This window comes from Pristis pectinata, chromosome 3 (assembly GCF_009764475.1).
Source record: "Pristis pectinata isolate sPriPec2 chromosome 3, sPriPec2.1.pri, whole genome shotgun sequence".
NCBI lineage: Eukaryota > Metazoa > Chordata > Chondrichthyes > Rhinopristiformes > Pristidae > Pristis > Pristis pectinata.
The window spans coordinates 135,261,465-135,276,938 of NC_067407.1; the positions used below are offsets into that span (position 1 = coordinate 135,261,465).

Sequence of the window (15,474 nt, forward strand, 5' to 3'; positions counted from 1 at the left end):
CTCCCCCCCAGAACCAGCGATACAGTCCCCAAGGTCCATGGGCTGTGCCAGCTGCCGCTTAGGGGGCCGGCCTCTGCGTCGCGGCGTTGCAACCTCAACAGGTTGTTGCAGATCCAAATGGGCCGGTTTGAGGCGGTCCGCCGTGAAAACCTGTTCCCTGCCTCCAATGTCCAAAATAAAGGTGGATCCGTTATTCCGTATGACTCGGAACGGTCCCTCATATGGTCGTTGCAATGGCGCCTGAGGTGTGCCCCTGCGAACGAAAACAAACTTACAGTCCCGTAGTTCCTTGGGCTGGCAGGATGGGGCTTGACCGTGCCGTGAGGTGGGAATCGGGGCCAAGTTGCCAAGCTTCTCGCGCAGTCTTTGCAGGACTGCTGGGGGTTATTCCCCTTGGTCCCGAAGGGCAGGTATGAAATCCCCGGGGACAACTAGGGGCGCCCCGTACACAAGCTCAGCTGACGAAGTGTAGAGGTCTTCTTTGGGGGCAGTGCGTATGCCAAGCAGGACCCAAGGCAGCTCGTCAACCCAGTTAGGACCCTTCAGGCGGGCCATCAAGGCTGATTTTAGATGGCGGTGAAAACGTTCCACCAACCCGTTTGATTGAGGATGGTAGGCCGTGGTGGTGTGCAGCTGCGTCCCTAGCAGGTTTGCTAATGCAGCCCAGAGACTGGAAGTGAATTGGGTGCCTCTGTCTGAAGTGATGTGGGCCGGAACACCAAAACGTGAGACCCAAGTCGTGAGCAGCGCCCGGGCGCAGGAATCAGTTGTGATGTCAGTCAGGGGGGTTGCCTCAGGCCACCTCGTGAACCGGTCCACGATGGTAAGGAGGTACCGGGCTCCTCTTGAAACCGGCAGAGGGCCCACAAGGTCGACGTGTATGTGGTCGAACCTCCTACGGGTAGGCTCGAACTGCTGTGGTGGGACCTTGGTGTGTCGCTGGATTTTTGACGTCTGGCAGTGCGGACAAGTCCTGGCCCACTCACTGACCTGTTTGCACAGGCCATGCCAGACAAACTTGCTGGCGACGAGTCAGACGGTAGATCTGATGGACGGGTGCGCCAACCCATGTACCGAGTCAAAAACGCGTCTCCGCCAGGCTGCAGGGACTATAGGGCGGGGCTGACCAGTCGCAACGTCGCAAAGTAGGGTCCGCTGACCTGGACCAACCAAGAAATCTCGGAGCTGCAGACCCGAGACTGCGGTTCTGTAGCTGGGCAGTTTGTCGTCGGCTTGCTGTGCGTCAGCTAGGGCAGTGTAGTCGACACCCAAGGATAGGTTGTGGATGGTTGGTCTGGAAAGTGCATCAGCAACGACATTATCCTTTCCGGAGACATGTTGGATGTCAGTTGTGAATTCGGAAATGTAGGATAAATGTCTCTGCTGACGAGCTGACCAGGGATCAGAGACTTTGGAGAAGGCAAAGGACAGAGGCTTATGATCGGTGAAAGCGGTGAAAGGCCTGCCTTCTAGAAAGTATCGGAAATGCCGGACCGCCAGATACAGTGCTAGAAGTTCCTGATCAAAAGCGCTGTACTTCAGTTCGGGCGGTCTAAGGTGCTTGCTGAAACATGCCAAGGGTTGCCAGCGGCCTTCGAGTAGCTGTTCCAGTACCCCACCCACCGCGGTGTTGGACGCGTCTACCGTGAGGGCAGTCGGGACGTCAGTCCTAGGGTGTACAAGCATCGTGGCATCTGCCAGAGCGTCTTTGGCCTTAACGAAAGCAGCTGCAGCCTCGTCAGTCCAGGTGATGTCCTTGCCCTTACCAGCCAGCAGCGAGAACAGAGGGCGTATGATACGGGCTGCTGCAGGGATGAACCAATGGTAAAAGTTGACCATCCCAAGGAATTCCTGTAGGCCTTTGACTGTGTCGGGGCGGGCAAAATGGCGGATAGCGTCCACCTTGGCGGGTAGAGGTGTTGCCCCGTCGCTGGTGATTTTGTGGCCGAGGAAATCGATAGAGTCAAGTCCGAATTGGCACTTGGATGGGTTGATCGTGAGGCCGAAATCGCGGAGGCGGGAATACAGCTGGCAGAGGTGGGAAAGGTGTTCCTGGCGGTTATGGCTGGTGATCAGTATGTCGTCTAAGTAAATGAACACGAAGTCCAGGTCTCGGCCTACCGGGTTCATCAGCCGCTGGAAGGTCTGCGCGGCGTTCTTAAGGCCCAACGGCATCCGAAGGAATTCGAACAGGCCGAATGGGGTGATAATCGCAGTTTTGGGGACGTCATCCAGATGGACCGGGATTTGGTGGTATCCCCTAACGAGGTCCACTTTGGAAAAGATGCGGGCCCCGTGTAAGTTCGCTGCGAAGTCCTGGATGTGAGGGATGGGATAGCGGTCCGGGGTGGTGGCGTCATTCAGCCTGCGGTAGTCGCCGCAGGGCCTCCACCCTCCGGTGGCTTTGGGGACCATGTGCAGGGGGGAGGCCCAGGGGCTGTCTGACCTGCAAACAATCCCCAGCTCCTCCATGTGACGGAACTCTTCCTTTGCCAGGCGGAGCTTGTCTGGAGGTAATCGTCGTGCTCGGGCATGAAGGGGTGGCCCTGTAGTAATGATGTGGTGTCGTACCCCGTGTTTGGGCCTAGAATTTGTAAACGAAGGTGCCAAAATTGATGGGAATTCGGCTAGGAGCTTGGCGAAATCACGGGGCTGGTGGGGTGATTTCTCCCAGGGGATAGGTCTGGAGAGTGCTAGAGTGGACTAACCGCTTCCTTCGCAGGTCGACTAACAGGTTGTGGGCCCGAAGGAAATTGGCTCCTAGGAGTGGTCGGGCGACAGTGGCAAGGGTAAAGGTCCAGATAAAATGGCTGCCGCCAAATTGTAATTGAAGTGTACGGGTGCCGAAAGACCGTATCATTGTACCGTTGGCGGCATTGAGTAGAGGACCTGGTAGCCTGGCACGAGTGTCGCGGCCGGTCGGGGGCAAAATACTGACCTCCGCTCCAGTATCAGCGAGGAAGCGCCGTCCAGATTTCTTGTCCTGAACGAAGAGGAGGCTCTGTCAGCGGCCAGCCGCCGTAGCCATCAGCGGCGGCTGGCCCTGGCGTTTCCCTGAAACTTGCAGGGTGGGCAGCATCGACGGGCCTCCGCACCCCACCTCTGATGGTAGAAGCACAGCTGGTCACCCGTGTCGTTGTCTGCGTTCCTGGGGTGTGGCTACTCGGTTGCTGGGGCCGGGCGAGGCGGGCGTTGGGCTCGTGGCCTGGTGATTTGACTGACGGATGAGCCGCTCTCGCGCTTGGCCCTCCACAGGACATCTGCCCGGGCGGCCACCTCACGGGGGTTGCTGAAGTCGGCGTCAGCTAACAACAAGTGGATGTCATCGGGGAGCTGTTCGAGGAAGGCCTGTTCGAACATCAGGCATGGCTTGTGTCCCTCGGCCAATGCCAGCATCTCATTCATTAGGGCGGATGGGGATCTGTCCCCCAGGCCATCCAGATGAAGCAGGCGGGCGGCGCGCTCACAACGGGAGAGGTCGAAGGTCCTGATCAAAAGGTCTTTGAAAGCCAGGTACTTATCTTCCTCTGGAGGCGACTGGATGAAGTCTCCAACCTGGGCAGCTCTCTCTTGGTCCAGAGAGCTAACCACATGGTAGTGCTTCGTGGAGTCGGAGGTGATCTGCCGAAGGTGGAATTGCGCTTCGGCCTGGTCAAACCAGACGCTGGGCCGAAGTGTCCAAAAGGTGGGCAGCTTGAGGGCCACTGCGTTGGCTGCTGCGCTGTCGTCCATTGCGCGGGTCCAAAAGCCGTTTGGACCGTCGGGGTCACCAATGTAGCGGTTGCTACCGCGGAATAAAACAAGACACTAGTCGGAGGATTGCCAAACAAGCACTGGTTTATTTTCCCGCCTTGCGCGGGCCCTTTAAGGGAGACTGTTCCCGCCCAATGAAATCGGCAATGACGTAAGTATTACGTCATCAAGACTTTCCCGCGCGCTGGTTCTCCCCATCGCTCGGAAAGACGAGGCCCGTCGCCATCTTGGGCCTCGTCGTTCCGACGCCGCGCGACCCGACTGCCAAGCCGGTTCGCCCTACTAAACGGTGAGTTGCCACAATGTCAATCATATTGATGTTCTGGACAAACAGGGAAAAGATGGCAGATTTCCTCTCTGGATGGGCATCAATGAAGCAAGTGGCTATTTATGACAAGCCAATAGTTTTGTGGTTATTAGAAGTAATGGCTAGTTTCTTTCAAAAAAACAGAAATCCAGATCATGAACTGAACTGGAATTCCACTGCTGCCATGGTGGGATTTGAACTTTAGTCTCTGCAATGTTTAGTCCAGGCATTAGATCACCAGCCTTAGATCTCAACTGTGCTGCCTCTGCTCATTACATAATCACCTGGTCAAATGCAGCTTAGCTTTGCTAATATCACCCTGGTTTCCACAGCTGCTGTTGTACTTCCTGATACCAGCCTAAGAGTTTGCTGCATTTAAATCAAAATCATCCTATTTTGCTCCAGCCAGTGGCTCCAAAACATCTCCGAGAGCTCTTTCTGATTGAGGTGTAAACTGGCCTCCCAAACTCCACCCAACATAAATTCCAGCCTATTGATATAAACGTAAGAACTAGAAGGAGAAGTGGGTTATTCAGCCTATTGTTCCTTCTCTGCCATTCAGTAAGTGGTTTCTCCTTTACCTCAGTGCCCCTTTCCTGCACTAACTTCATATCCTGCACTATATTTATATCTAAAAGTCTATACATATCCAGGAACTGAACCTCCACCTCCATCTTGGGTAGAGAATTCTAAAGATCTCCTAAATGGCTGACAACTTACTTTGAAACTGTGACCCCAGTTCTGGATCAAACAAGAGAAAACTCTGGATCTACCCTGCAAATCCCTTAAAAATGTTGTACATTTCAATGAGATCACCTCTTCGGCTTTAGAGAGTTTGGGAGTAGGCTGCTTAACCTCTCTTCAGAAGATAAATCTGCCACCCTATGGGGAATGCTCACAGCCCTCCCTCTATTGCATACATCTCCTCTCTTAGGCAGGGAGAGCAGACCTGCATGCAATATTCCAGATGGGTCTTATTAGTATATGCCAGCTCTCAGAGCAATCCCATCAATTCAATTCCCCTACTTATTTCTCTGTAACCTATTCTGCTTTACATGCTGAACGTCTCCACCCTGATTCTCCTACCACCAAACCACAGTAAGGAATAATGTACAGTGGCCAATTAAGCTATCAATCAACCTGTCTTTGGGATCTGTGAAGAAACTAGAACACCAGGTTGGGCACAGGAAGAACATGCACACTCCATACATGGAGATCAAGATTGAACCCAGGTCACTGGAGCCATGAGGCAGCAGTCCAATCTGCTGCCCTTCATCACCACCTCTATCCACTGTCGGAATCCTCTCCCTGACCATCATCCCCAATACTGAGGTTGTAATTAGGATCAACAAGGACCAAAGAGAAGGCCACACTGTCCACACGAGTAGCACCAGACTCCCAAAAGCAAATGGTTTCCAGGGCAGCAGTAACAAAAGCTTCAAAAACATCATCCATAGGTCCTTGAAAAAAAAATCATCTTTCCAGATTCAGAAGCATCCCTGCCCAAGACTACTCAAACTGGCAGAGAAATATCATCCAGGAGGACACTAAGCACTCTGATGAGCATGTAATAGATACCAAGTCCAAAAAGCAGAAGGAACCTACAACAATCCAAGTGACCCACTCACTGATGTATGGAAAGATCTTATTCATGTATGGATAGATCTGTCTGGATGGTATGCAAACAAAAGCTTTTCACTGTGACAACAATAAACGATTACCAATTACCCCATAAAGCTCTGGCAGAATCTGGGGATCTCACAAGCAGCAACATAACAATGACTACATCATTTGTTTTTAGTTGACGTTGGTTGAGGGATAAGTATTGCTCCAGGACCATTGGAGAGAACTTCCCTGCTCCTTTCTATATCAGTGCTGTGGGATCCACCTAACAATTCATCTGACGGGTGGCTTCCATTCCCTCAGTACTGCACTGGAACAGTAGTCTAGATTTCGCGTAGCCTTTGACTCTACAGATCTTCTCAGGTGCTCATTCAGATGTTAACGAAAGAATCCTTTCCCCTTGCACTGTTAAGCCACATTTAGATGTAACTCCTCTGCCATGGGTTAGATTGATTTTCTGCATGAACCAAACCACTTAGGGGTTACTCTAAAACAAAACTCTTCCATCCCAAGCCAGGAAAGCGAGGCGAAATTACAACCTCAGGAGGCAAATGAAATTTGTCACTTCCCCGCTTTTGTGATGAAGTGCTTTGAGAGGCTAGCCATGGCTAGAAAACTCCTGCCTGAGCAAGGACCTGGACCCACTGCAATTTGCCTACTGCCACAACAGGTCTACAGTGGACGCAATCTCATTGGCTCTCCACTTGGCTTTGGAGCACCTGGACAACAGCAAAACATAAGTCAGGCTGCTGCTTATCGATTACAGCTCTGTATTCAACACCATCATCCCCTCAGTACTAATCAACAAGCTTCAAAACCTGGGCCTCCGTACTCCCTCTGCAACTGTATCCTCGACTTCCTCATCGTTAGTAACATCTCATCCTTGCTTACAATCAACACAGGCGCACCTCAAGGAAGTGTGCTTAGCCCACTGCTCTACTGTCTCTACACTCATCACTGTGTGGCTAGGCACAGCTCAAATACCATCTAGAAATTCGCCGATGATACCACTGTTGTTGGCAGAATCTCAGATAGCAACGAGGAGGAGTACAGGAGTGAGATAGATCAGCTGGTTTAGTGGTGTTGCAACAACAACCTCACACTCAATGAAAGCAAGAGCAAGGAATTGATTGTGGACTCAGGAAGGGAAGTCGGGAGAACACACACCAGTCCTCATTGAGGGGTCAGCAGTGGGGAGGGTGAGCAGCTTCAAGTTCCTGGGTGTCAACATCTTGGAGGATCTATCCTAGGCCCAACACATTGATGCAATCACAAAGAAGGCATGCCAGCGGCTCTACTTCATTAGGAGTTTGAGGAGATTTGGTATGTTACCAAAGACTCTTGCAAAATTCTATAGATGTTCGATGGAGGACATTCAAACTGGTTGCATCACAGCCTAGTACGGAGGCTCCAGTGCATAGAATCATAAGAGGCTGTAGAAGGTTGTAGATTCAGCCAGCTCCATCACGGCACAACCCTCCCCACCACTGAGGACGTCTTCAAGAGACGGTGCCTCAAGAAAGCAGCATCCGTCATTAAGGACCCTCACCACCCAGAACATGCCCTCTTCATGTTACTACCATCGGGGAGGAGGTACATGAGCCTGAAGACCCAAACTCATTGTTTCAGCAACAGCTTCTTCCCCTCTGCCATCAGATTTCTGAACGGTCCATGAACCCTACCTCGTTATTCCTCTTTTGCAATATTTATTTATTTAAGTAACTTATAGTAATTTTTATGTATTGTACTGTAATTTTATGACATACGTCAGTGATAACAAACCTGATTCTGATTTTATAGATGCACCACAGAAAGCATCCTATCCAGATGCATCACAGCTTGGAATGGCAACTGCTCTGCCTGAGACCGCAAGAAACTGCAGAGAGTTGTGGATGCAGCTCAGCACATCACAAAAACCACAGAAAATACAAAAGCACGCATCACCAGACTCAAGGATAGCTTCTAACCCACTGTTATAAGACTATTGAATGGACCCTTTTGTATGACAAGATGGACTCTTGACCTCGCAATCTACCTCGTCATTACCCTTGCACCTTTTTGTCTGCCTACACTATATCCTGCATTCTGTTATTGCTTTTCCCTCTATACTACCTCAACGTACTGATATGATGAAATGATCTGCATGCAAAACAGTTTTTCACTGTACCTTGGTACATGTGACAATAATAAACCAATTTATTCTCACTTCCCAACCACAGAGTCATACAGCATGGAAAAGGCCCTTTGGGGCAACTTGTCCATGCCGACCAAGATTCCCATCTAAGCTAGTCCCATTTGTTTGCATCAATCCTGAAACGTCGACAATTCCTTTCCTCCTACAGTTGCTGTTTGACCAGCTTTCTTCCAGCAGATTGTTTGTTGCTCCAGATTCCAGCATCTGCAGTCTCTTGTGTCCCCGTTTACCCACATCCCTCTAAAACCTTCCTATCCACGTACCCGCCCAAGTGCCTTTTAAATGTTGTTAACATACCTGCCTCAACCACTTCCTCCAGCAGCTCATTCCATATACGGTTAGCGTAACGCTCTACAGCGCCAGCGACCCGGGTTCAATTCCGGCCACCGTCTGTGAGGAGTTTGTACAGTCTTCCCGTGTCTGCGTGGGTTTCCTCCGGGTGCTCCGGTTTCCTCCCACATTCCAAAGATGTACGGGTTAGGAAGTTGTGGGCATGCCTACGTTGGCGCAGGAAGTGCGGCAACACTTGCGGGCTGCCCCCAGAACACTCTACGCAAAAGCTGCATTTCACCGTGTGTTTCGATGTATATGTGACCAATAAAGAAATCTTATCCTCTGGGTAAAAAAGTTGCCCCTCAAGTTCCTATTAAATCTCTTCCCTCTCAACTTATACCCATGCCCTCCAGTTCTTGATTCTCCAACCCTGGGAAACAGACTGTGTGCATTGATGACACAAGAGACTGTCGATGAGCGTTGTAGACACAGCTCAGCGCATCATGGACACCAGCCTCCCCTCCTGGACTCTTGTCTTTACCTCTCGTTGTCTTGGTGAAGCAGCCAGCATAACCAAAGACCCCTCCCGCCCGGGACATTCTCTCTTCTTCCATCAGGTAGATGATACAGGAGCCTGAAGGCACGTACCACCAGACTTAAGGACAGCTTCTACCCCACTGTGATAAGATTATTGAACGGTTCCTTTATACGATGAGATGGACTATGACCTCATGACCTACCCTGTTGTGACCTTGCACCTTATTGCACTGCACTTCCTCCGTAGCTGTGACACTTTACTCTGTACTGTTATTGTTTTTACCTGTACTACCTCAATGCACTCTGTACTAACTCAATGTAACTGCACTGTGTAATGAACTGATCTGTACGATCGGTGTGCAAGACAAGTTTTTCACTGTGCCTCGGTACAGGTGACAGTAATAAACCAATACCATGCTGGAATCTGAGGCAACAAATAGGGTCATAGCAATAGGGTCAATATGTGCCCCTATTGACTTTATGCACCTCCATAAGCAGTCTATAGCCACTTTGAACAGGTAAAAGCAGAAACAGCCCCGATTCCTCACCAGCTTCATCCTCCCCTCACACACCAAGCACAGTCTCCATGAGAAGCTCCAGGAAGCCAGAGTTCAAAAGGAAGTGAGCTGCCATCGGGCGGGCTACGCAGGCGCCGGCCGGCGCAAGGCACGGCGGGGGCTGTAGTCCCTCCTTGACCCGACTTGCGCGAGTCACACGGCGGGACCCTCGGGGTCAGCAACTACAAGTCCCAGCGGCCCTCGCGGGAGCGGCGGTGTCGCCTGGTGTTGGTGGGGGCCCCTTCTGTGGGAGTTTGGTGTTGTTGATCATGGCGGGTGTGGGGCAGACAAAGGCGTTGCTGTTCACTCCTCACTTGGAGATTTAAATAACTTTCTGATGGGTTTTATTCAAATACATGCGTCTAAATGAAAGCATTCTCTCTTGTTGAAAAGAATTCTCTCATATTTAAATGGCTGAGGCTATTTGCAGTAATCACAGAGGAAGCTGAGAAGGTGGTAAGTGTTTTATTTCTGCTTGGAGCTGGAGGTTGCTTGTTTATATTTCTGGATGGGAAGTGGGTCATATGTCTTATTTGTATTTGCCTTTTTCACATACACATCCCTGAACTTTGTGCTCTCTGAACTACAGGGCAGAGGAATCTTAAGGAAAAATGTTATTTCTTTTATATAAACAGGCTTGTTTAAAGCACAAGGGATGATTTGTCCAAAGTGCAATACGTCAGAATAAATAAGTGACACTTTAAACAACTGGCGGCCGCAATTGAATGAGATGTGACAGTTCGTAATGCAAGGTTCTCATTGTTGTTAGAAAGTTGTGGAAGATTACTTTCTCAAAAGCCATTTGGGTAAATAAGTTTATGGTGGACTTTGTCACTGTATTTCACTAAGTGACATGTTTAGTTTCCTTATTGAGGCGAAGCACCTGTAAAATAATTAATTATGTCTGAGTCATAATATCGTCTTGTATTATCACTCTTCCAATGTCATATCAATTCTGATAAAGATCATGGGGACTATACATTCTTTAAGTGTGACTTTATTACTATGATTACTGTGTAACATGTCTAGATTTTTAAAGTCTTATTGTGTGAACACACTGTAGCACTTGCACTGTGCTGAGGTAATTTGAATGTCAGAGTCTGTCATCACTGTAATTTTAAATTGAGACCATATAATACTTCTCACAAAGATTAAAAGATGCTATTCTTCACAATAAGGATCAAATCCCCAACAAATATAGCTTTGGGACATAACTTGAGCTTGCTTGAAAAATGGATTGGAAATAAATTTGGTGATTTTAAGCTTGACTATAGATAATAGCTGAATGCGGTTGTGTTCTTGGTTGGGAAGCAGCTGAACAAACCTTCCTGTGAATGGAGTGGCAATGGTAGTCACGTGGTATTTAGGAATGACTGAATGCACTTGTGTGAATGAGTAAAGAAATTAGCTCTGCTGATTTATGTTTCTTTTAGGAGGGGAAAATTATCTTTAGTAAGCTGCTTTAGAGATTTTATTGTTATCCAGCAGCTCCTAATGGCACATTATAATCCTGAGCTTCTGGCTAAAGCATAGAGCTCTGTGAAGAGTAGAAAAGTAGAAACTTATATCACATCATTGAGTCACACAGCAATTCAGAAAAGAAATTAGCCCTTCGGCCCATCGTGTCCATGCAGATCTTTTTGACCATCTATGTGAATCCCATTTGCCTGCACTATACAAAGCAAATTTCAAAAGTGCTATAAATATCATGTTTAAAAGCAACTTGTATGAGCTTGATTTGAGATTGGTTTGACCCTGTAAACAGTAATTAATAAGAAAGCAGAGAATAATAGACCAAAAGCCTGAAATACAAAAAAAAGATACAAAAGCCTGAAAGCACATACCACCAGGCTCAAGGACAGTTTTTAATCCACCTGTTATAAGACTATTTTATGGTCCCCTAGTATGATAAGATGGACTCTTGACCTCACAATCTACCTTGTTATGGCCTTGCACCTTATTGTCTGCCTGCACTACACTTTCTCTGTAACTGTAACACTTCATTCTGCATTCTGTTGTTTTTCCCTTGTACTACCTCAATGCACTGATGTGATGAAATGATCTGTATGGATGGCACGCAAAACAAAGTTTTTCATTGTAGCAATTAATCTCTTAGAATTTCCTCATAGCACCTTTTCTCTGGGCTCTGGAGCCTGAAATTCTTCAATCTTTCCCTTTTATATATTGGATCATTCTTGTTTCTTTACACTTTCCCGGTGGATGTGATGTCTATTTAACCCTTGGCCAACATCACGTTAAAGTAAATTATCAAATGATAATGCTGTTTGTGGGAGTTTACAATGTGCAAATCAGCTGTCATATTGTCTGCATTAACAACAGGGACCACATTTCAGAAAAATGTTTTGGTTATTCTGTATAAAAAGTGGTGTAGAATAGCAGTTTCTTCCTTTTCATGGCTCTCAGGGTTGCAAACAGTGTTCAGATTGAAGACTGATGAATGCTTCCTCAAGGCAGTCATTGAAGGGAAAACCCTCGAATATCTTGCACAAAAAAAGATGTTTGAGGTGCTTGGATGATTGACCACAACACTGCCGGACCTGCACAGGGAAATGATCTGTACATAAACAAGTTCAACTGTTTCATTAGTGGCCTGCCTTCTATCGTATGGTCAGAAGTAAGGATATTCACTAATGAATGTTTAATTCCATCTACAATTATTCAGCAGGTGAAGCATCCTGTGCCTGCATACAGCAGGACTGAGACAACATTCAGGCATGGGCTGTCAGTTGACATGTAGCACTCCCGTGACAAAAGTGCCAGGCAATGACCAACTTCAACAAGAAAGAGTTCAATCACCCACCCATGATTTTCAATATTATTACCATTGCCATCAACATCCTGAGCTTCACCATTGACCAGAAGTTCAACTGGATCAGCTTCATAAATACTGTGGCTTCACAAGCAGGTCAGAGGCTGGATATCCTGCGGCAGGAGACTTGCCTCCTGGCACACCAAAGGCTTTCCATCATCTGCAAGGCACAAATCAGGAGTGTGATGGGATACTGTCTACCTGCTTGGATTGAATGTAGCTCCTATAGCACACAAGCTGGACACAAGACTGGGTGGGGTCAGGTGGGTGGGGGGGGAGTGCTGTGGGAAGCAGCCTGCTTGAATGGTACCCAATCTACTACCTAAAACATAGGCGTACAATATACTGCTATTCCTTCATCATTGCTGTATTGGTTTATTATTGTCACTTGTATCGAGGTACAGTGAAAAACTTTGTTTTGCATGCCATCCATACAGATCATTTCATCACATCAGTGCAGTTACATTGAGTTAGTACAGAGTGCATTGATGTAGTACAGGTTAAAAACAATAACAGTACAGAGTAAAGTGTCACAACTACAGAGAAAGTGCAGTGCAATAAGGTGCAAAGTCACAACAAGGTAGATCGTGAAGTCATAGTCCATCTAATTGTATAAGGGAACTGTTATCTATGTCCTGGAACTCTCTCACCAACAGCACTTGTAGTAGCTTTATCAGAAGTTTGCAGTGGTTCAAGGCAACGGTGGCTTACCTCCATTAACTTAAAATGGGCAATAAATGCTGGGATGCCAGCAATGCCCAGATCCCAAAAAAATAATAATTTGGGTGGTGGGGAGAAACTCAACCCAATCCCCAACCCAATCATCTACTGAGGAATTGTATTTGCCTTTTAATTGCTTCTCTACTTTTTCTCAATACTCTATTGCTCCTGTTAAATACCTGCTGCCCATGTTTTCTTCCACTGATCAATATTTTGCATTTGATAGGATTAAATTACATCTGCTGTTTGCAATGCAAATATAATCCTTCTGCAAAATTGTAATTGCATTCTCTTTATTTCAATCACGTATACAGCAGACCAAGCTGAAAACTGCTCCTATATCCTTGCCGTGTAGGGTCAGAATATTTTGACTTTTATGGTTAGCCAGTGTACATTTCCTCTGCATAATACTCTGCCTCTGCGTACACTGTTTCCTAACCTTATTATCTGGTCCTATAATCTTTCCAGGATTTCCATGTATTGTAGTTGAATTATTTCTCTTTATTTCTGAATTTCTGTCATGTTGTTTGGCAGAATGATGTTTACATTTGGGCACTCTTTTTGTCCTTGCATTGTCCAAAGCACTTCACAGCTTGATAATTTTAACAGTCCCTTTTCTCAGTAAACATGGTAGCCCATTTAAGCGTAACAAGATACCACATATGGCAAATGATCTGTCTTTTTCAAGGTGTGGAAGAGAAGAATGTTGGCTTGGAGAACTTTCACCTGTTTTTAAATAAGTGTCAAGGTCTCTAAATTCCACCTCAAAATGCAGATGGACTTCGGCTTAAACATCATTTGAAATGCAGCGTTCTCTGCATTGAAATGGCAGAACCTACTCAAGCATGCTCAAGGGGGATCTGTCTTCATGTGTTGCTATTTCTGTCTTCACTTCAAACTTTTAGCCTCTATTTTTCTGTTAATCACTGTGTGTTGAATCCTGGGTTTGGCCTCTTGAGTAATCAGTCTAGTATAGACCATGGTATGTAAGGTCTTGTCTACAAGGTTTAAAATATTCTACCTTTGGGCTTGTGGTGTTTAGCTGGATGTTTACTACAATAAAAGAAATGGAATATAGATTTCAATGATTCAGTCTGAATGCCTTTTTCTTTTAATCCTTTAGTTGGATGTGGACATAATTGGTAAGACCACCACTGACCCTTCAACCCTGGATAAATATAACTTAAACTTCTTATTGGTACAGTTGCACTGCAAGTTTTGCCATTTCTTACCAGCCTGCCATGCTGGCTTACTTTCACCTGTTATGTTTATTCCTTATTGCCCATGAGCATTGCAGAGGGCGATTAAGTCTGTCTGGTATTAAATCTGGAGTCATGTGGGCAGCTGACATGACAGCCTGGGATTTAAATAATTATATAAATTAGCTTGAAAAGGTCATAACAGTGGTAGTCCACCTGTTTCATTTCAAATGTTTGTAATCACTTAAATACAAATCCCGCAGATTCAGACTTGTTTCTCTAGATTGGTCGTTCTGATTACTCATCCAATAATTCAATAGCTGTTACCATCAAATGCTGTTTGGTGCTGTGCTTTTGCATGCAATTAACAATAAATTGGCTCTTCTGGTCTGTACCATGGTTTATTCTCCACACTAGTATCCTCCTTTATTATCAAACACCTGCACTGCATTTCCTTTGTAGTTAAGAAATTGAAGTGATTTCTCAGAAAATATCAACAGAGAGAACAAAATATATTTATGTTTACAATATAGGCTTAAGTACGGGAGCCTGGATGCCAGCTTCAATAAATACATACCAATTCTGCTCATACCTATTATTTTGCAAGTGCTGTCCTTAAAGTATTCCAGCATTGGGATGTGTGCTTGGTCTGTGCTAACTCAGTCCGTCGAAGGGCCTGTATCGTGCTGTATCTCTCTCTATGACTTAATTTCCCTACTGTTCATGTCAGGCTAACAGGTCAATAGTTCCCTACTTCCTCTTTCCCTCCTACCTTTCTTATGCAGTGGTTTTACATTTGTTGCGTTGTAATCTGTGAATGCCATCCTAGAATCTATGGAGTTTTGCAAGAGGACAACCAGTGCATCCATTTTCTTTATAGTCACTTCCTTCAAAACAATAAGATGCAGGCTATTTAGGTTCTGGGCGCTATTGCCTTTCATCCAATAGTTTCTCCATTACTAGTTTTTTTTAAACTAATGTTGATATCTGTAAGCATTTATTCTCTGCACTTTATGTCCTCCACTATTTTCAGGAGATTTTTGGTGTTTTGTGTGAAGTCGAACAAAAAAAATGTTTAATTTCCTTGCCATTTCCTTATTCCCTAATAGTTGATAGATTAATTGGCCACTGTAAATTGTCTCGAGTAATTACGTGAGTGGTAGAATCTCTGAGGAGTTGATGGGAATATGGGACTAATGTAGGATCAGTGTAAATGAGTGGTTGATGGTTATTTTGGATTCGATGGGGCAAAGAGTCTGTTTCTGTTCTGTATCTCCTTTTGCTTTTATGAACCTCTAATTTTCCCTATCTTGTATAAGACATTCATGAGGCCAAATTTGGAGTATTGTGTGCAGTTCTGGTCACCTAACTATAGGAAGGATGTTAGTAAGATTGAAAGAGTGCAGAGGAGACTTACTAGAATGTTGCCGGGTCTTCAGGAGTTGAGTTACAGGGAACGATTGAACAGTTTAGGACTTTAT

General features: G+C 46.4%; 2 protein-coding genes across 8 annotated transcripts in view; one reads left to right on the plus strand and one right to left on the minus strand.

Moving 5' to 3' along the window:
• The window catches only part of ints9 (integrator complex subunit 9), a 57,193-nt gene extending 47,880 nt beyond the window's left edge, over window positions 1-9,313 (minus strand). The window contains exon 1 of one of the 3 annotated variants that reach the window (XM_052012799.1): window positions 9,236-9,313. In XM_052012799.1, coding sequence (XP_051868759.1) covers window positions 9,236-9,244 — 9 coding nt within the window. In that variant the 5' untranslated portion in view covers window positions 9,245-9,313. Of the gene's footprint in view, window positions 1-8,174; window positions 8,698-9,235 lie in introns of those variants that run through there. The other 2 variants (XM_052012800.1, XM_052012798.1) reach the window with 2 other exon arrangements.
• A 183-nt stretch (window positions 9,314-9,496) lies between these two features.
• LOC127568082 (homeobox-containing protein 1-like) overlaps window positions 9,497-15,474 on the plus strand; it is a 67,886-nt gene continuing 61,908 nt past the window's right edge. For all 5 annotated transcript variants that reach the window (XM_052011368.1, XM_052011370.1, XM_052011373.1 and 2 more), the window contains exon 1: window positions 9,497-9,700. The gene's annotated coding sequence lies outside the window, so the exon portion shown is untranslated. The remainder of the gene's footprint in view (window positions 9,701-15,474) is intronic.